This window comes from Salvelinus fontinalis, chromosome 40, assembly GCF_029448725.1.
Source record: "Salvelinus fontinalis isolate EN_2023a chromosome 40, ASM2944872v1, whole genome shotgun sequence".
Lineage (NCBI taxonomy): Eukaryota > Metazoa > Chordata > Actinopteri > Salmoniformes > Salmonidae > Salvelinus > Salvelinus fontinalis.
Window position 1 is genome coordinate 27809930 of NC_074704.1, and position 21060 is coordinate 27830989.

A 21060-nucleotide genomic window follows, 5' to 3' on the forward strand; every position below is an offset into this window, starting at 1 on the left:
CTCTACCATAAGCGGTCTCCAAAGTCGTTTTACAGTACCTCCACATATGGCTTCTTCACCTGCAGGAGTATTTCTGTCTGTAATGAAGCCCTTTTGTTATAAAAACACATCCTGATTGGCTGGTTCTGGCTCCCCAGTGGGTGGACCTATGCCCTCCAAGGCCAACCCATGGCCGAGTGTGTGCATTCCTGCCAAGTCATGGGAAATCTATAGATAAAGGCCTAATTAATTTATTTAAATTGACTGATTTCCTTGTCTGAACTGTAACTCAGTAAAATCTTTGAAATTGTTGCATTTTATATTTTTGCTCAGTATAGATGCACCCTTTTCGTCTGTCAGCTAGTAGTTGACAGGATGTGTTGTCCTCATTGGCTTTCCTCACTCATCCACCATTTCTCTCCTTTTCTCTCCAGTTAAATTGTTTGAAGTCATTGAGACTGAGAAGACACTTTATTTGATAATGGAGTACGCCAGTGGTGGTGAGTATGAACAAAATAATGATTGAATCTAAAATGACTGTCTTAACTCTACTGCTTCCCCCCACGTATTTTATTGGGCAAGTGATAAATGTTTTGACCATAATTGTCTTTTCCCGGGTTCATTAAGCACACCGTTCTCTTTCTTTTGAGACATTTGTATATTTTGTGTGCACCTTAAAGAGTAACTATACTAGCACATTGGCAGACAACTCCCAGCTATTGGAGATCCGCATTGTGTGCAGGCTTTTATTCTACATCAGCTAAGACGCCAAATTATTCATATTATTCTGGTACAAACTAAAGATTGTAATTAGCTGATGACTTGAATCAGGTGTGTTAGAGTTGGGCTGGAACAAAAGCCTGCACACCTGCGGCTCTCACGGACTGGAGCTGCCTAAGCTTTTTGGTTTGCAGTGGATGTGTTTCCTCCCTCACGCCAGACCACGCTCTTTCTTTCTCTCGCCCTGTCCAGGTGAGGTATTTGACTACTTAGTTGCACATGGAAGGATGAAGGAAAAGGAGGCTCGGGCCAAGTTTCGCCAGGTGAGTTACTGCTAACACACACGCACTCGGTCACACACAACTGCAGACTCACACACACACGGACACGCTCCCGCAAGCAAACACACAGAGTATAGCGATACAAGCGCGTGCGTGCGCACACACACTGCTGAAAACCGCTGTGTGAAGGGGTGCAGCGATGTCACCAGACATATCCTCTGTCATCAATCTCCAGTGGGGAGGGAGGAAAGGAGAGAGAGGCACTGCAGGAGGCGGGTCCGTGCTCCGAATACATAGATGAGCTAATGACCTCCTGGGAACAGACAGCGCGTGTATGACTGCATGTGTGTTCATGTTCTACAGGAAAGGGGGGGGGGGGGGGTACCTAGTCAGTTGTACAACTGAATACATTCAACTGAAATGCGTCTTCCACATTTTAACCCAACCCCTCTGAATCAGAGAGGTGCGGGGGGCTGCCTTAATCGGCATCCATGTCATCGGCGCCAGCTGTCTATTAGGTTGTGTGTCATGCCACTTTGAGTCCTACAGGCGAGGTCGGGCATGTCTCTTACAGTGTGTGTATTCTACAAGCCAGCCAGTGTGTGTGTGAGTTGATAACATCGCAGTAAAGTGTTTGCGAGCGAGCGTGTGTGTGTGCTCATGAAATTCCCATATCTGTTACTCAGCACGCACAGACCTCGTGCTGATTCACCAAGCAGAAATACAGAACATCATTAAAGAAGTACTTTATTACTCCCCTAGTGTACTTCTGTCTGTCAACCCACACTGACCTCTAGTGGTGGTGTTTTGGCATCGCAGCATCCTTGCGTGACTAAGTGAAAATTTGACTTAAGCGGAAGCTCGGATTCCCCTTAAGTATATAAGGTTAGTCAATGGCCCCGTCTAGAAACAGGTCCTAGGCCTTTCCCCTGGACTCTAGTGGTAGTCCTTAAGCATAACAGAATCCTTTTATGAAGTGTCTCTCCCAAGTATATAAGGTTTATGTTGGTCAATGGCCCTGTCCAGAAACGACCCCTAGCCCATATCCACTACCCACCACATTTGTAGATCTGAAGCAATTGGATAGGTGTAAGGAACATGACAAAAAATTCAGAGCGCACGGTCAATCTATTACTATATTGCTGACCCCTAGCCAGTCCTTTCAGATCTACCTAGGAGTCAATATAGAATTGCACAAAAAGTCTAAACTGGTCATTTGGAATGGGGCTAATGTCTAACCTTTTCTTTGCATCCTTCCTTTATCTCTCCTTTGAGCTAACTGTAAGGTGACCAGACGTCCCCAGTTTCCGGGACAGTCCCAGATTCTGGTGGCCTGTCCCTGGAAATGTCCCCGATTTAGCCCTCAAAGAAAAAAGCAACTCTGAAGTTAAAATGAGACTGATATTTAAATAATCCAACACTGTATCCAATCCGATTTGCATGTAAAAAAATGCGGTCTTTCACTGTACCCAACTCGTTTACTTTTTATGGTAATATTTATCAGTGATAACCTATATTGTAACCACCGCATGAACGACCAAGCCCATGGTCAGAAAGTGCCTCCAGCAGCATAGCTACCAAACTTGGGTGATAGGCTACGATTAAGAACTGTAGAGGGGTAATCCATTTTTCGCGCAGGTAAAATCTGTTCACCTAAGCTAACAGATCAGTGCCCATATTATGTGTCTCAGAATAGGACTGCTGATCTAGGATCTGCTTTTTTAGATCATAATGAGATCATATGGACCGAGGGGACCTGATCCTAGGTCAGTACTCCTACTCTGGAGATACTTTATGAATTCGGCCCTGGAAAATGTGTGGCGTCCACTTCATTGTAGTGTTGTCCTATCCAGTCTTGTCAGAATTGATGTAGCGTTAGCATACCTCGAGGGAGGAAGGATGACTTATCTGTGTAGCATTCAAACAGAGTACCCTATATCTGACTGATGAGAGATTTGATTAGCCTTATTGCAAGGAGGCTAATGCAATCCAACCTCTGCTAGGAATGGGGACTAAATAATTTGTAGCGTAGCATAGCTTAGCGGCTAATGCTGACTAGCTGTAGAGATTCATTAGCCGTCAGTAGAGCGATAGCGTAGCGGCTAAATCTACCATTGAGATTTGTTCGCTTAGCTTGGTAATTTGTTGATTTAGTTAAATCAAGTGTGTTAATGCTGGGGTAGAAATGTACAGCCTGAGAGACCCCTAGGAATGGATTGAAAAACAATCCAACAGAATTTTCTCTTTCAGATTGTCTCTGCAGTGCAGTATTGCCATCAGAAGAGGATCGTCCACAGGGATCTGAAGGTGAAAACCAATACCATACCATGCTGTAGCATTGGAACTTTGCGCCATCAAGGGTCACACACACATGTGTCTGTCTGTGACTCACTGTCTGAGTGTGTCTCTGAGTAGACATTGATCGATACAGATTGAGAGACAGACTCTCTCTCTCGATCAATGTATATCCGTCTTTCTGTCTGCTGTGTCTCTCGTATACAGATGCTCACCCCACTCTCCCCCTCTTCCAATCTCAAATCAGGCTGAGAACCTACTCCTGGACGCAGACATGAACATCAAGATTGCAGACTTCGGCTTTAGCAATGAGTTTACCCTAGGCAGTAAGCTGGACACGTTCTGTGGCTCCCCGCCCTACGCTGCCCCAGAGCTGTTCCAGGGGAAGAAGTATGACGGGCCCGAGGTGGACGTCTGGAGCCTGGGGGTCATACTGTACACACTTGTCAGCGGCTCACTGCCCTTTGATGGACAGAATCTAAAGGTGTGTTTGGTGGGGGGTTGTATGTATATGTGTGTGTGTGTGTGTGTGTGTGTGGATTTTGGGGGAAATTCTGTAAGGAACCTATGGGTCATAATGTTATAGATATTGGTTGAAGCTCAGTGTTAAATTCCAATATGACACCAATCTCGATTTAAAAATGAGCAAATCTACTTTATTGGAGGTACACAACATACTCCCCGCCTCTTTCGCCATGAGCCGTCCGTAATGGTGTATTTTTTTAAATATTTTTTTTAACAGGGTCATTAGCAATTGAGTTATAGGAGTATTTGTTGTGCCTACCTAGCTCAAATTCTGGACGTCAGATTAAAACGAGACTATAGCGTCCATAAAGTGACCATTGGACTTAAATGCTTTTAAAAATTATTTTTTTATTAAATGTATAATTTATCACGCACGTGCACATTTCCGTCCTTTAAGAAACAACGATGTGCTACCTTTTTGTAGCATTTCTGACAATGTTAACATATTTTTCTTTTTGCCCAAACTTCGAGTAATAACACTGGGTCGGTTGCTCGGCAACAACACAGCTGCTTGCACCATGCTGCCAGTCATAAGTGTATGCGAACAAACCTAGGCTACTGTATATAGCTAGCTATATGGGGGTATTCAAGCTGAGGTTAATCAATAAATGCAAACAGATATTTTGGTTAGCTAGGAAGCTAACTAGCAAACATTAGCTTGCTTGTACAAAGTCCAGCAGCTAGCTTCTGAAGCCAGCTAACACCTGTCAGCTGAAAGATAGCTAGCTAATGGACAGGCAAATAAAGGTAGCTGGCCAATGAATGTAGTTTTGATTAGCTAGGTAGGTAGCTCGCTATCTAATGTAACGTTAGACGAGAGCTAACGCTGGCTAGGTAGCTAACCAAAAAGCGAGGAAAGCTAACTAGCTATATTTAGCCAAGTAAGGTTTTTCACATAAAGTCAACATGTGTTAAAACCTGTTGAAGCTAGGGGGCAGAATGTTTTATGTTTGTAAAAATAACGTTCCCAATGTAAGCTGCCTATTTCTCAGGGCCAGATGCGTGAATATGCATATAATTGACAGAGTAGGATAGAAAACACTCAAAGTTTCAAAAACTGTCAAAATATTGTCTGAGTATAACAGAACTGATTTTGCAGGTGAAAACCTGAGGAAATCCAACCCGGAAGTGACTCTTATTTTGAAAAATCACTGTTCCATTGCCTTCCTTTCATCCATTTAAAGGGATATCAACCAGATTCCCTTTCCTATGGCTTCCTCAGCAGTCTTTAGACATAGTTTCAAGCTTTTTTTCTGAAAAATTATCGAGATTTATCAAATCGCGTCAGTGGATAGCTGAATGTCCTTCCATTAGTTCATGCGCGCGAAAGTTGTAGCTCAACATTTTCTTTATCTCTGTTATTGAATAGTTTACCGTCCGGTTGAAATATTACCGATTATTTATGTTAAAAACAACCTGAGGATTGATTATTAAAAACCTTTGACATGTTTCTACGAACTTTACAGATACTATTTGGAATTTTCGTCAACCCTTGATGACCCGCCTAAGGCTGTGGAATACTGAACATAACGCGCCAAACAAATGGAGGTTTTTTTATATAAAAATAATCTTTATTGAACAAAAGGAACATTTATTGTGTAACTGGGAGTCTCGTGAGTGCAAACATCCGAAGATCATCAAAGGTAAGCGATTCATTTTATTGCTTTTCTGACTTTCGTGACCAATTTACACTGCTGCTAGGTGATTAATGTTTTGTCTAGTGATTGATAAACTCACACAAATGCTTGGATTGCTTTCGCTGTAAAGCATATTTTCAAAATCTGACACGGCAGGTGGATTAACAACAAGCTAAGCTGTGTTTTGCTATATTGCACTTGTGATTTCATGAATATAAATATTTTTTGCAATTTGTTTTGAATTTGGCGCTCTGCAATTCAGCGGTTGTTAATGAAAATGATCCCGCTAAAGGGATCCGTGCGTCAGGAAGTTTAACTGCTGATCTAGACACTTGCGTGTAATCGGAGCCCAAACAAATATGCTAAAATATACTAGCGAACGTCCTTGGCTGCTATGAAAGCCAATTTAACTTTAACTAGCTAAGTAACTTAAGCCACCCAAAGACTGTAACGTTGGCTAATGTTGATGGCCAGATCGTGCACCACAATATATCATACTTTCTTTCGCAAAATATACGTAGTTAGTTAATGTTACTTTGGGAAACTGCCAAGCTAATCACTTTCGTTTGCATTGTACAGACCGAGCTACGGTAACGTTAAGACGAGGTAGCCAGATTTCAGACATGACAAACACTGCAGTTAGCTATGCTACATTTCCTCGACTAAGAACAACCAAGACCACAACACAAACCATAAGAGAGAAAACAATTTGCTTTGTTAAGAAACAGTAAGTTAGCTATGTTGAACCGCATATAATATATGGTTGAACCCCAAACGCGCATGTACAGATAGCCTTGGAAAGCACAACTGATGGTTAACAGCATCGCTGTTTCAAACACGTGTTGAATAAATTCCAGCTCTGGCATAAACTCCCTCTCCTGCCGTCTTTGCATTTATAACCCAAATGTGTGCTGACTGATCAACACAGTGTCAAATTACTTTTCAGTGTGTACACAGAAAATCCTAAATCGCCATACACAAGTAAAACATAGTCGGGGGGCTCCACACGCTGCACCAGGTCATCAGAATCATTGCTTGGTTACGCGACTTGCTGTGTGCCAGTTTGGTCTCATAGATTAGAAGTAACATACTAAATGTAAATCAAGGACACTGAAATTAGTATGATATGTTACATTTGGAATGGTTACAAAAAAACAGAACGTTACTTTGGGGAGAATGTTCCAATTTCTGAAGTGAAACTCTATTTTTGGTGTAAATGGCATGTTATAGAAGGGTCCGGACACTTTTTGTTGTGTGATTTGGCTTGCCTTTGAGAAATTTACCTCAGCCGCAATTCACTTTTTCATTTGCTTTTTGAGCAGTATCAGTACACAACGATGAACAAAAGCTCCAAAAATACATTTTCTTAAAATGGCATTGTTGGTTTCAGGGCTGGTGAGTAAGCATTTCACTGTAAGGTCAACAGTGTCACTTCTCTTGCGTTCAGTGCAAGCAGAGTCAGGGTATATGTAACAGTTTGGGCAGCCTGGCTTGTTGCGAACTGTGTTTCTTCCTAACAAAGACTGTAATTAATTTGCCAGAATTGTACATAATTATGACAACATTGAAGGTTGTGCAATGTAACCACAATATTTAGACTTAGGGTTGCCACCCGTTTGACAAAATACGGAACGGTTCCGTATTTCGCTGAAAGAATAAACGTTTTGTTTTTCGAAATGATAGTTTCCGGATTTGATCATATTAATGACCAAAGGCTCGTATTTCTGCGTGTTTATTATAATTAAGTCTATGATTTGATATTTGATAGAGCAGTCTGAGCGGTGGTAGGCAGCAGCAGGCTCATAAGCATTCATTCAATCTGCACTTTCCTGCGTTTGCTTGCAATTCTTCGCAATGCTTGAACACAGCGCTCTTTATGACTTCAAGCCTATCAACTCCTGAGATTAGGCTGGCAATACTAAAGTGCCTATAAGAACATCCAATAGTCAAAGGTATATGACATACAAATGGTATAGAGAGAAATAGTCAACGCGCCATAATTCCTATAATAACTACAACCTAAAACTTCTTAACTGGGAATATTGAAGAACTGGGAATATTGAACCACCAGCTTTCATATGTTCTCATGTTCTGAGCAAGGAACTTAAACTTGAGCTTTTTTACATGGCACATATTGCACTTTTCCTTTCTTTTCCACACTGTGTTTTTGCAGTATTTAAACCAAATTGAACATGTTTCATTATTTATTTGAGACTAAATAGATTTTATTTATGTATTATATTAATGTTATATTAAGTTAGAATAAAAAGGTTCATTCAGTATTGTTGTAATTGTCATTATTACAAATATATAAAATATAAAAATCTGCCAATTTAATCGGTATCGGCTTTTTTGGTCCTCCAATAATCGGCATCGGTGTTGAAAAATCATAACCGGTCAACCTCTAATTTGAATGCTAAAAAAAAAAAAAAAATTGGGGGGGGGGGGGGGGGTTCTGTGACCAACAGATGCATATCTGTATTCCCAGTCATGTGAAATCCATAGATTAGGGCCTAATACATTTATTTCAGTTGACTTATTTCCTCATATGAACTGCAACTCAGTAAAATCTTTGAAATGGTGTTTTATATTTTTGTTCAGTGTATAAATAGTGATATCACTCTCTCATTTGGCTGTATGTATTTTTAGATATAGGCCTATTGTAAATGTGTATTGTTTTGTCACCATCTTTACAGTACTGCAAAACAAAACACTGTTTTTGGTCACACTATTTGACATGGTCCAATTACATATTTAACATTGTCATGCCAAATAAAGTGTTGCGTGGTAGTCTTTCTCTTCCTTTGGCCAAAAAGTCTCATCCACTGTTATTGTCCTGTGTAGGAGCTGAGAGAGAATGCTAAGAGGGAAGTATCGTATTCCTTTCTACATGTCTAGAGACTAACCCAAAACCTCTACTCTCTATATCCCTCCATAGGAGCTGAGAGAATGCTGAGAGGGAAGTATCGTATTCCTTTCTACATGTCTAGAGACTAACCCAAAACCTCTACTCTCTATATCCCTCCATAGGAGCTGAGAGAGCGAGTGCTGAGAGGGAAGTATCGTATTCCTTTCTACATGTCTACAGACTGTGAAAACCTGCTGAAGAAACTGTTGGTGCTCAACCCTGGCAAACGGAGCAGCCTGGAGGTAAGAGAGTGCGAGCGACACATGCGCGAATGTACGGTCGCACACACATGCATGGACACGCGCTTATAGACTCAGACACATACCACATGTGCGTGCTCATACAGACATGTAGATAAAAGAAATCTCGAGTTCATGTCTACAGCTTGTTTTCATGGAACTAAAGAAATGTTAAACCGATGGCTTCTAGCCCGCTGGAACACTTTGATGTGTTGCGCAGAGTTTTTCTTCTTCTACGTCTTACTAAATCCAACTTGAGCATACAGATGTACAAAGTATCATGTTTTTCACTATGCTGAAGCTGTTTAGTCCTCTTTGTCTCTGTCTGTCCATTGGTCCATCTAACTGTCTGTCTGCCCCTCAGCAAATCATGAGAGACCGCTGGATGAACGTGGGCCATGAGGAGGAGGAGCTGAAGCCCCATCAGGAACCGGAACCCGACTGGAACGACACCAAACGGATAGGTCAGTCACACACGCCCGATATCATAATAGTCCGATTTGGATTCTCTCCCTTCCTCACATATGGGCTGTTTTGTAACACGCTATATTTTATGAAAAATATCAAAATTATAATATACAATAACGTTATTATTCTTAAGGGAACTTCAGGTGTTACATTGGAATTAGACCACAAATGATATAACTACCCTTTTCATGTCATTCATTCATTGTGTTATGTTCCCTCCTCTCTCCCTACAGAACTGATGATAACCATGGGCTTCCCCAAAGAGGACATCACAGATGCGTTAACGGGACAGAAGTACGATGAGACCATGGCCACTTACCTCCTTTTGGGCAGGAAACCAGCCGAGGTGAGACATGTGCTATAGCCATACCAATGACAGACTTCACAAACAAACAATTCCTATGTATCCTATGGATACGCACATTAAAGACTTATTTCTTTATTTTGAAAACCACAAAATGGCAGCTCCACCACTTGGTTTGCTATAAAGCTGAGGGAAGGGGTAACCACACTCACATTGTTTTTAGGAGCTATGGATCAAGGACTGACAGTCCATGAGGTCAAAATTATAGTTTTAACTGTGTTTTAAAGCTATACTTTAGACAGTGAAATAATCACACACAGCGGGCAACTTCCTGCTTACCAGACATCAACAACACCAAAATTCTAATCCACCAAGACTGCCATTATTTCCTATTCCCAATTTACGCCCTCCCTTGAAGCATGGGAAGAGCCAAAAGTGGCGGTCTTGGTAGGTTCGAATTTTCTTGTTGATTTCTATAAACAGGAATTCGCCCCACTGATGTCATATTGCAGTCTACCTTTAAGTCTACATGACCACCACGTTATAATGTGTGCAATGACTCTTTTGTTTTTTCAAATGCCCCCCCCTCCTTTCATTGGACAGTTTGAGGGGAGCGAGTCTTTGTCCAATAGCAACCTGTGTCAAAGGTCACGGCCCAGCAGCGAGGCCAACAACAGTTCCAGCCAATCGCCAGCCCACTCCAAGGTCACACGCAGCATATCGGCCAACCAGAAGCAGCGGCGCTTCAGCGACCATGGTAAGGACGTCATTGTCGACCATCTTGAATCTCATGGCACAAGACTTGAGTTTTATCACTATTATTACAGAAAATATAGTTGTTATAATATATTGGCATTTTTATGTCTCTGTGTCCAGTATAAAGCAAGTTAGAGTTAGGTTTGCGAGCCAAAGCTAACTAGCGTAAGCACAATGACTGGAAGTCTACAGCAGGGCTCTCTCCAACCATGTTCCTGGAGTGCTACTGTCCTGTAGGTTTTCACTCCAACCCTAATCTAGTGCCCCTTGCAGTGCCTTCAGAAAGTATTCACACCCCTAGATTTTTTCCATATTTTGTTGCTACAGCCTGAATTTAAAATGTATTAAATTGAAATTGTGTGTCACTGGCATTGGTGAAGTTATTAATTACACTTTGGATGGCGTATCAATACAGCCAGTAAAAAAAAAAACTTTCTAACTCCATTGCCGGAGAGGAAGGAAACCGCTCAGGGATTTCACCACGAGGTCAATGGTGACTTTTTTTAAACAGTTACAGAGCTTAATGGTTATGATAGGTGAAAACTGAGGATGGATCAACAACATTGTAGTTACTCCGACAATATTAACCTAAATGACGGGGTGAAAAGAAGGAAGCCTCAACTGAATAAAAATATTCCAAAACATGCATCCTATTTGCAGTAAGGCACTAAAGTAAAACTGCAAGAAATGTGGCAAAGAAACTACCTTTGTCTTGAATGCAAAGTGTTATGTTTGGGAAAAACACATGAGTACCATTCTTCATACTTTCAAGCATGGTGGTGGCTGCATCAGGTTTTTAAGATAAAAAGAATAGAGCTAAGCACAGGCAAAACCTGGTTCGGTCTGCTTTACAACAGACACTGGGAGACAAATTCACCTTTCAGCAGGATAATGACCTAAAACACAATGCCAAATATACTCTGGAGTTGCTTACCAAGATGACATTGAACTTTCCTGAGTGGCCTAGTTACAGGTTTTGACTTGAATCGGCTTGAAAAATCTATGGCAAGACTTGTAAATGGCTGACTAGCAATGATCAACAATCAACTTGACAGAGATTTTTTTTAAATCTTTATTTAACCAAGTAGGCTAGTTGAGAACAAATTCCAACTGCGACCTCATTTACAACTGCGACCTGGCCAAGATATTTTTTTGCAGGTTTTCCTACTTACAAAGCATGTAGAGGTCTGTCATTTTTATCATAGGTACACTTCAACTGTGAGAGACAGAATCAAAACAAAAATCCAGAAAATCACATTGTATGATTAAGTAATTAATTTGCATTTTATTGCATGACATAAGTATTTGATACATCAGAAAAGCAGAACTTAATATTTGGTACAGAAACCTTTGTTTGCAATTACAGAGATCAATCACATGCAATGTGATTTTCTGGATTTTTGTTTTAGATTCCGTCTCTCACAGTTGAAGTGTACCTATGATAAAAATTACAGACCTCTACATGCTTTGTAAGTAGGAAAACCTGCAAAATCAGCAGTGTATCAAATACTTGTTCTCCCCACTGTATGTTGGAGTCATTAAAACTTGTTTTTCAACCACTCCACAAATGTCTAGTTTTGGCAAGTTGGTTAGGACATGACACAAGTAATTTTTCCAACAATTGTTTACAGACAGATTATTTCACTTATAATTCACTGTATCACAATTCCAGTGGGACAGAAGTTTACATACACTAAATTGACTGTGCCTTTTAAACAGCTTGGAAAATTCCAGAAAATGATGTCATGGCTTTAGAGGTGTCTGATAGGCTAATTGACATCATTTGAGTAAATTGGAGAGGTGTATCTGTGGATGTATTTCAAGGCCTACCTTCAAACTCAGTGCCTCTTTGCTTGACATCAAGGGAAAATCAAGAAGAAATCAGCCAAGACCTCAGGGAAAAAATTGTAGACCTCCACAAGTCTGGTTCATCCTTGGGAGCAATTTCAAAATGCCTGAAGGTACCATGTTCATCTGTACAAACAATAGTACGCAAGTAAAAACACCATGGGACCACGCAGCCGTCTTAGCGCTCTGGAAGGAGACGCGTTCTGTCTCCTAGAGATGAATGTACTGTGGTGCGAAAAGTGCAAATCAATCACAGAACAACAGCAAAGGACCTTGTGAAGATGCTGGAGGAAACAGGTACAAAAGTATCTATATCCACAGTATAACGAGTCCTATATCGACATAACCTGAAAGGCCGCTTAGCAAGGAAGAATCCACTGCTCCAAAACCACCTTAAAAAAGCCAGACTACGGTTTGCAACTGCACATGGGCACAAAGATCGTACTTTTTGGAGAAATGTCCTCTGGTCTGATGAAACAAATCTAGAACCGTTTGGCCATAATGACCATCGTTATGTTTGGAGGAAAAAGGGGGCGGCTTGCAAGCCGAAGAACACCATCCCATCTGTGTAGCACGGGGGTGGCAGCATCATGTTGTGGGTGTGCTTTGCTGCAGGAGGGACTGGTGCACTTCACAAAATAGATGGCATCATGAGGGAGGAAAATGATATGGAAATATTGAAGCAACATCTCAAGACATCAGTCAGGAAGTTAAAGCTTAGGTCTTCCAAATGGACAATGACCCCAAGCATACTTCCAAAGTTGTGGCAAAATGGCTTAAGGACAACAAAGTCAAGGTATTGGAGTGGCCATCACAAAGCCCTGACCTCAATCCCATAGAAAATATGTGGGCAGAACTGAAAAAGCGTGTGCGTGCAAGAAGGCCTACAAACCTGACTCAGTTAGGTTACACCAGCTCTGTCAGGAGGAATGGGCCAAAATTCACCCAACTAATTGTGGGAAGTTTGTGGAAGGCTACCTGAAACGTTTGACCCAAGTTAGACAATTTAAAGGCAATGCTACCAAATACTAATTGAGTGTATGTAAACTTCTGACCCACTGGGAAATGTGATGAAAGAAATAAAAGCTGAAATAAATCACTCTCAACTATTATTCTGACATTTCACATTCTTAAAATAAAGTGGTGATCCTAACTGATGTAAAACAGGGAATCTTTACTAGGATTAAATGTCAGGAGTTGTGAAAAACTGAGTTTAAATGTATTTGGCTAAGGTGTATGTAAACTTCCGACTTCAACTGTATACATTTCATTTTCAATACATTTGATAACATTTCTAAAAACATGTTTTCTCTTTGTCATTTTGGGGTATTGTGTATAGATGGGTAGGGGGGATATTTTAATCCATGTGGAATAGGTCAAGGGGTATGAATACTTTCTGAAGGCACTGTAATTAGCTGGTTGATGAGCTGAATCAGGTAAGTTACAACTGGGGTTGGATTAAAAAACCTACAGGAGGGTAGCTCTCCAGGAACAGGGTTGGAGAGCCCTTGTCTACAGAAACAGATAGCATGCTAGCTGTTCCCATAGAGTACCGCAGTATAAGTCATAATAACCATAAAACTTAGCGGTCAAACAAGGAAATGGTTTCATTCATCTATCCCATAGTGGATTTTAAAAACACTTAAAATCAGGACTGTGTAAATCTCTCTAGGACAAGGTGGCTTTTATCAATATATTCACCTGTAGAATGTCATTTTTGGGGGGGTAAATAATCAGCTGCTAATGTGGTTATCATAAAGAACTACAAATGCCATGGTGATCTGGACGCGACTGATGAGTCGAGGCAAAGGTAAGATTCTGTGGAATAGCTATCTGTTAGCTAACTGTAGTAATGAATAAATTGGCTACATTTCTTTCAATTGGCAATTCTGTGAAATGTCTTGTGCAAGTTTTAAATGGACACTACCAAAGGGGACACTACTAGCGAAGGTGTCAGCTAGAGATGACGTGCATAGGCATGCAGGGATTTGTAGTCTTGCATGATGTCTACTTTGATGCTAATGAGTATTTTCGAATCTGAGAGTAAATGGAATATATTGATAAGTCATCTTGTCCGAGAGCAATTTACATCGTAATCAAAAACGTCACATTGTTTCTAAAATTCCCTGTGGTAAAAAATGAATTGTGGTGGGGGGGGGGGGGGGGGGGGTGGAATCATTTCCCTGTTTGACTACTGGGTGTTATGGGTATTATGACACCTCCACTGTGGGGCTCTATAGACTTCCAGTCATTGTGCTAAACGGTAGTTAACAATTGGCAACTTCCTTCAAACGGAACGAGTTCATCTGACTCTGGGGAAGTAGATGGCAGAATCCTGAAATATCCCTTTAAGTTGAACTGATTAGCCTAAGGAAGTAACCTTTCCACTTGAACAGTGTGCAACATGTGCAAGCAGAGCTTTCTTTACATGTGGCCTACTATAGTACATCCAATGGACATGTTTAATTACTTAACACCAGTAGGAATTTTAGGTGGATGCCAGTCAATAAAACATGCAAATGTAGTTTCAACTGTTCAACTGTCATTATTATATAAATGTTCTGCATTGACTGAAGTTAAATTATATTTTCCCTAACTCTGCGGAAACCACAACGGGACTTCCTTGTTAAATAAAAAAATAAAAAAAAGAATAAAGTCCGTACTGTCATGTCATTGCTCTGTGGCTCCTCAGTGGCGCCCTCTATCCCCCCGTCTATGTCCTACACCAAGCGGGCGCAGGCCAACAGCGTGGAGAGCGACAAGAGCGATGCCGCCCACAAGCTTGGCACGGCCGGTTCCAAGGCCGACGTGCCCACCTCGCCGCTGGTGGCACAGGAGAGGAAGAAGTCATCCACCGCCTCAGGGGTGAGGGATCAAAGTGCCCTCTTGGGGGTCAAAATGCTATGCAGGATCTGTTTTATAATATTCAGAGGGCTACGGTTTCAGCAGTTTCTGCCTCCAAATAAGCAGGGGATGACTGGCACAAAGTAGTTTTCTATCCCAAAATGTACAGGAAAGTTAGTCGTTCCCAAAGCAATTTAGAACCCGTCAGACTAGACTCATAACTAGTCACTAGATGCTTAGCTTCCATTATTGTTTTTGTTTTGTGGGACTGTCAGAACAGAAATAGTCTACATTGTGAAAAAGTTATTGAAGGCTGTGTCTGTGTGTCTGTGTGTCTGTGTGTGTGTGTGTGTGTGTGTGTGTGACCCACAGAACAGCAACGCTATGACCAGGAGGAACACGTACGTGTGTGAGCGGTCGAGCACAGATCACTACACGGCCATTCCCAATGGCAAGGACAGCAGGTGAGGAGAGCGATGGGGATGATTCCTGTTGATAACGTTTGCAACTTTGATTGCTGTTGACAATGTTTACCTCCCTAAATACATAGGCGTTGGAGTGTGACTCTAGAACTGACCCTCTCCCTGCTCTTGTCCTCTCTCTACCCCTTTCTTTCGCCTTATTTCTCTCACCATCCTGCTCTCGCTCTCGGTCTTTCGCTGTCTTTCTCTCAGTCTGACTGAGATGTCAGGCTCGGCCAGTGGCTCCTCGCCGTCGTCAGGGGCAGCCTCAGCTGTCCCTTCCACCCGTCCGCGTCACGTCAAGTCCATGTCGGCGTCGGGCCACCCCATCAAGTCCCCACTGCCTCCCATAGACGACAACGCAGAGTACAAGGGGTGAGCTAGGGGGCTAGAGAGAGTGAGAGGGGCTCAAGTCCCAAATAGGAAGGGGCCCAAGTTATATGAATACCTACCCTATCTAAATCAAAAAATCGAATCATATTTTATTTCTCACATACGCCGAATACGACAGGTATTTCACCTTAAAGTGAAATGCTTACTTACAAGCCCTTAACCAGCAATGCAGTTCAATAAATAGAGTTAAGAAGATATTTACTAAATAAACTAAAGTAAAAAAAATCACAAGGTAACAACACATTTACATAACAATAATGAGGCTATATACAGGGGGTACTGGTACCGAGTCAATGTACAGGTTAGTCGAGGTCATTTGTAAAGTGACTATGCATAGATAACAAACAGCGAGTAGCAGCAGTGTAAAACCAAAGAGGGGAGATCAATGTAAATAGTCCGGTCGCCATTTGATTAGTTTAGTTGTTCAGCAGTCTTATGGCTTGGGGGGTAGAAGCTGTTAAGGAGCCTTTTGGTCCGAGACTTGGTGCTCCGTTACCGCTTGCCGTGCGGTAGCAGAGAACAGTCTATGACTTGGGTGACTGGAGTCTGACAATTTTTGGGGCCTTCCTCTGACACCGCCTAGTATATACAGTGAGGGAAAAAAGTATTTGATCCCCTGCTGAGTTTGCCCACTGACAAAGAAATGATCAGTCTGTAATTTGTAAAAATCTGTAAAAACACATGTCAAAAATGTTATAAATTGATTTGCATTTTAATGAGGGAAATAAGTATTTGACCCCTCTGCAAAACATGACTTAGTACTTGGTGGCAAAACCCTTGTTGGCAATCAGAGGTCAGACGTTTCTTGTAGTTGGCCACCAGGTTTGCACACATCTCAGGAGGGATTTTGTCCCACTCCTCTTTGCAGATCTTCTTCAAGTCATTAAGGTTTCGAGGCTGACGTTTGGAAAGTCGAACCTTCAGCTCCCTCTACAGATTTTCTATGGGATTAAGGTCTGGAGACTGGCTAGGCCACTCCAGGACCTTAATGTGCTTCTTCTTGAGCCACTCCTTTGTTGCCTTGGCCGTGTGTTTTGGGTCATTGTCATGCTGGAATACCCATCCACGACCCATTTTCAATACCCTGGCTGAGGGAAGGAGGTTTTCACCCAAGATTTGACGGTACATGGCCCCGTTCATCGTCCCTTTGATGCGGTGAAGTTGTCCTGTCCCCTTAGCAGAAAAACTCCCCCAAAGCATAATGTTTCCACCTCCATGTTTGACGGTGAGGATGGTTTCTTGGGGTCATAGGCAGCGTTCCTCCTCCAAACACAGCGAGTTGAGTTGATGCCAAAGAACATTTTGGTCTCATCTGACCACAACACTTTCACCCAGTTGTCCTCTGAATCATTCAGATGTTCATTGGCAAACTTCAGACGGGCATGTATATGTGCTTTCTTGAGCAGGGGGACCTTGCGGGCGCTGCAAAATTTCAGTCCTTCACGGCATAGTGTGTTACCAATTTTTTTTTCTTGGTGACTATGGTCCCAGCTGCCTTGAGATCATTGACAAGATCATCCCGTGTAGTTCTGGGCTGATTTCTCACCATTCTCATGATCATTGCAACTCCACGAGGTGAGATCTTGCATGGAGCCCCAGGCCGAGAGAGAGTGACAGTTCTTTTGTGTTTCTTTCATTTGCGAATAATCGCACCAACTGTTGTCACCTTCTCACCAAGCTGCTTGGCAATGGTCTTGTAGCCCATTCCAGCCTTGTGTAGGTCTACAATCTTGTCCCTGACATCCTTGGAGAGCTCTTTGGTCTTGGCCATGGTGGAGAGTTTGGAATCTGATTGATTGATTGATTGCTTCTGTGGACAGGTGTCTTTTATACAGGTAAGAAACTGAGATTAGGAGCACTCCCTTTAAGAGTGTGCTCCTAATCTCAGCTCGTTGAGATCAAATGACGCTATGCCAATTGTGCGTCGCCCCACGGACCTCCAGGTTGCGGCCGGCTGCGACAGAGCCTGGGCGCCAACCCAGCCTAGCCTGAACGCGAACCCAGAGACTCTGGTGGCGCAGCTAGCACTGCGATGCAGTGCCCTAGACCACTGCGCCACCGGGAGGTTGCATTAAAATGCAAATCAATTTATAACATTTTTGACATGCGTTTTTCTGGATTTTTTTGTTGTTATTCTGTCTTTCACTGTTCAAATAAACCTACCATTAAAATTATAGACTGATCATTTTTTTGTCAGTGGGCAAACGTACAAAATCAGCAGGGGATCAAATACTTTTTTCCCTCACTGTAGGTCAAATGAAGTGCCTAAAGGTAGGGGTAAATTTAGAGTTGAGCAAGGGTATAAGACAATGGAGGATTGAGGAACTGTGAGAAATTACTTGTTAGGACGTCCATGTTTTTTCGTTGCCCTACGATACTATTTCCTAAAAGTCAGAGATGTAACTTTATTTGTATAATGTTCTATTACTACTAATGTCTTGATATTAGGTGAGGGAAGAAATAGGTGATATTTCTAATCTATAATCTTCTTTCTACTTCCTCTTTCCCTCCACCTATTCTTCCCCTCTCCCTCCGCAGCCCTCCCACGGCCTCGCCGTCGGCGCACAGCATCAGCAGCAGCACGGCCGCCACGCCGCCTGACCGCACTCGCTTCCCCCGCGGCTCCTCCAGCCGCTCCACCTTCCACGGGGCCCAACTTCGCGACCGCCGCTCGGCCACCTACAACGGTCCGCCCGCCTCGCCCACACTCTCCCACGACACGGGGGCTCTGTCCCAGGCGCGCAGGGGCACCTCCACGGGCATCATCAGCAAGATCACCTCTAAGTTTGTCCGCAGGTCAGTGGAAACGGGCGGAAAATGCACCATACCGATATGTTTGCCAAACCTGGGACAAATAGTCATATGGCCTACCCTGAGGTATTTTAGGTGTGCTTGATTTATCCACAACTGCGTGCAGGGCTGAGCAGAGATGGCAATTTTGGGCCCATTCTATAGGTTCCATTGTACCGGGCACATCTCCATTATTTAAAAGTATCTGACAATGTATTTGACTCAGGTCTGATATTTACAATACTCAACTGCAGGACTATGGTCAAGTCTATTTCAATTCAGCAAGTAAACTGCAATTACAATTTAGTTCCCGAATTGACATTATTGAAATGGAATTGACCCCAACCTTGCCACATATCATGTCTCATGTTTCCCTTCCTTCGGGCCATATTTACCCAGCGTTTGCATCTGATATTGAAAGTAACAGCTGCACATTTTGTACTAGTCAATATATCTAGTTCTTTACTCGGGTACCATGTAAGGCACAAGGCTGCTTTGAGCGGGGAGAGGGATAATAGTGTGTGGTTGGGTTCCTCTTTCTCTGTCCTGCATCAGGTGAAGTTGACCTTAGACACTGATCTTGGATCAGTTTAGCATTTCCCACTTAATGGTTGAGGTTAGGATTGGGGGGAGGGAAAGCTGATCATAGATCTGTTCCTAGGGGAAACTTAACCCCGGAGCGCTAAGCCCACAGATGTCGTGTCCAGGCCCTATTCCCCTGCGGTGAGCAGTCTCTGGTCTGAGAGAGATGTGGGCTGCTTAAAGATATGCTCACACACTTGCAGGACCACACGCAAAGGCACAGACACGCGTACATAAATGCACGCAGTCGCTCTCTCTTACGCACGCACACACACACACACACACACACACACACACACACACACACACACACACACACACACACACAGAGAGAGTGCGGAGTCTGCAGTATCTGTGACCGTGCTGCAGTCAGTCAAGGGCACTGGGTAAAATGAGCCTGCTTTTCATCACCAGCCTGGGGCTCCACCCTTAGGGCATGACAAACTAACCTATCACACTGCAGCCTGGCTGCATAACTGAAAGGTTCTATACACTCATCGTATGCTACTGTAGCAATCAATGTGCAATCAATTTTATTTAAGATGAAATGTTTTGTTTTTGTTCTTCTAGTTTGTTGAGCGCAATTATCAATCAGACTTTCCATGTGTAGTAGGTATGAACTGGTTATCAACCAACCAGTATGAACTAGTTGGTTCTTAGTGCCTTCAATCGGCCCATAGTGAAATTAGGGTTATTGCTGAAAAGCATATGTAACGTGTATTTAAGCACATAATTTCTTAATGAAAAATTGGGATCGATTTGCTGACACAGTGGACCCATCACCATTTGATCGTACATGCCTGCCACATTATGAGAAAGTCATTGAACAACATTTCCCACAACACCCTTTTCTGTCTTTCCATTTCCATCCATAGTTACACTCAACAAAAAAAATAACAATTTATTTTAACATTTATTACTTTCATTTTTATTTTTTTATTTTTTTTAGAACTATGTCTTTCAGGGTTGGCCAGAGGTATGAGCACACAGAATGGTTACCATGTCTATACCCCCCCCCACAATGACTCACCTCCACACCCTCTCTTCATCGCAATTCCAAGCCCTCTTCAATGACATGCAATCATTCATGCCCTGGTGCCAGCCCCCCTTCCCTAACCCCTCCCCACCCAAAATCCACTGTGCCGGGGCACTACATCCGCTCCGCATTATCCACCCCCCCATATCTGACCCTGCACCACTAACAGAGTGAGATTGAGGCTCCTGAGATGCCTTGCCTGTGATGCCTTGGGAGTTTGCAGACCCCTGCACTCACTTTCCCGACTTCTTCTTGTTTCGTCCTTTTGGTTTGAGTGTTGTGTACTGTAGATGACTTCTATCATCCATCTCTCTCTCCGTTCACATGATTTCCACATTGTATCATCCTCCGTTTTTAGCTCGCTTGCCAATATACGTGTCATGTTGTTTTTTTTGGCAGTCCTCGCCAGTTGCCTCCCCAGAGCGAGTTGAGTCGCGTGGCCGTGTGTGTTCATAGGTTTGACGCCATCCCACCCGCTTCCTTTTCACGTTCACACATCCCATCGTCTGTGTGTACACTGACGACCCCTTCTACTGCTCTGTTGAACTCTGACCTCTGATTGCTTCCCAAAGGGCCACGGTTGAAGGAGAGGCCAGTGGCAGTACAGACCCGCCAAGGTGAGGCATCGACACAGCCGCCCGCAGAAAAAGTGACGACCACCTCGAAATGAAAGCATGGCATGTCAATGAGGGTCACTACTAGTCTCAGGATCCAAAGAGAATGTCACCGGTTCACTCTTGTTGTGCTGTTCTTTGTTGCCGTGTTGTGTTATGTGTGTACTTTGTCCCCATGCCCTCTGTCACACAGCGGTGGTGTCTGCGCATTTTGTGCCTAAGATGCGTGACCCTGAATACCGTGCTCTTGCTAGACCTTGGTGGGCCATGTGTGTGTTTAAACTGTCTAGAAGTGTCCGATCTGAGTGTGTGTTACGCGGAAATAAGTCATATGTGCGTAATCTTTGAATGAAATATATTTGAGTCATTCAGTTGTCAGT

General features: G+C 42.8%; 1 protein-coding gene across 7 annotated transcripts in view; it reads left to right on the top strand.

The window, feature by feature from the left end:
• Positions 1-21060, top strand: part of LOC129839804 (serine/threonine-protein kinase MARK1-like) — a 93162-nt gene that overhangs the window by 69321 nt on the left and 2781 nt on the right. For 3 of the 7 annotated variants that reach the window (XM_055907444.1, XM_055907447.1, XM_055907445.1), the window contains 13 exons: positions 414-479; positions 952-1022; positions 3231-3287; positions 3523-3759; positions 8468-8587; positions 8949-9048; positions 9286-9398; positions 9960-10113; positions 14653-14825; positions 15177-15268; positions 15479-15640; positions 18197-18454; positions 20639-20683. In XM_055907444.1, the coding sequence (XP_055763419.1) occupies positions 414-479; positions 952-1022; positions 3231-3287; positions 3523-3759; positions 8468-8587; positions 8949-9048; positions 9286-9398; positions 9960-10113; positions 14653-14825; positions 15177-15268; positions 15479-15640; positions 18197-18454; positions 20639-20683 (1648 nt within the window). The remainder of the gene's footprint in view (positions 1-413; positions 480-951; positions 1023-3230; positions 3288-3522; positions 3760-8467; positions 8588-8948; positions 9049-9285; positions 9399-9959; positions 10114-14652; positions 14826-15176; positions 15269-15478; positions 15641-18196; positions 18455-20638; positions 20684-21060) is intronic. The other 4 variants (XM_055907446.1, XM_055907449.1, XM_055907448.1 and 1 more) reach the window with 2 other exon arrangements.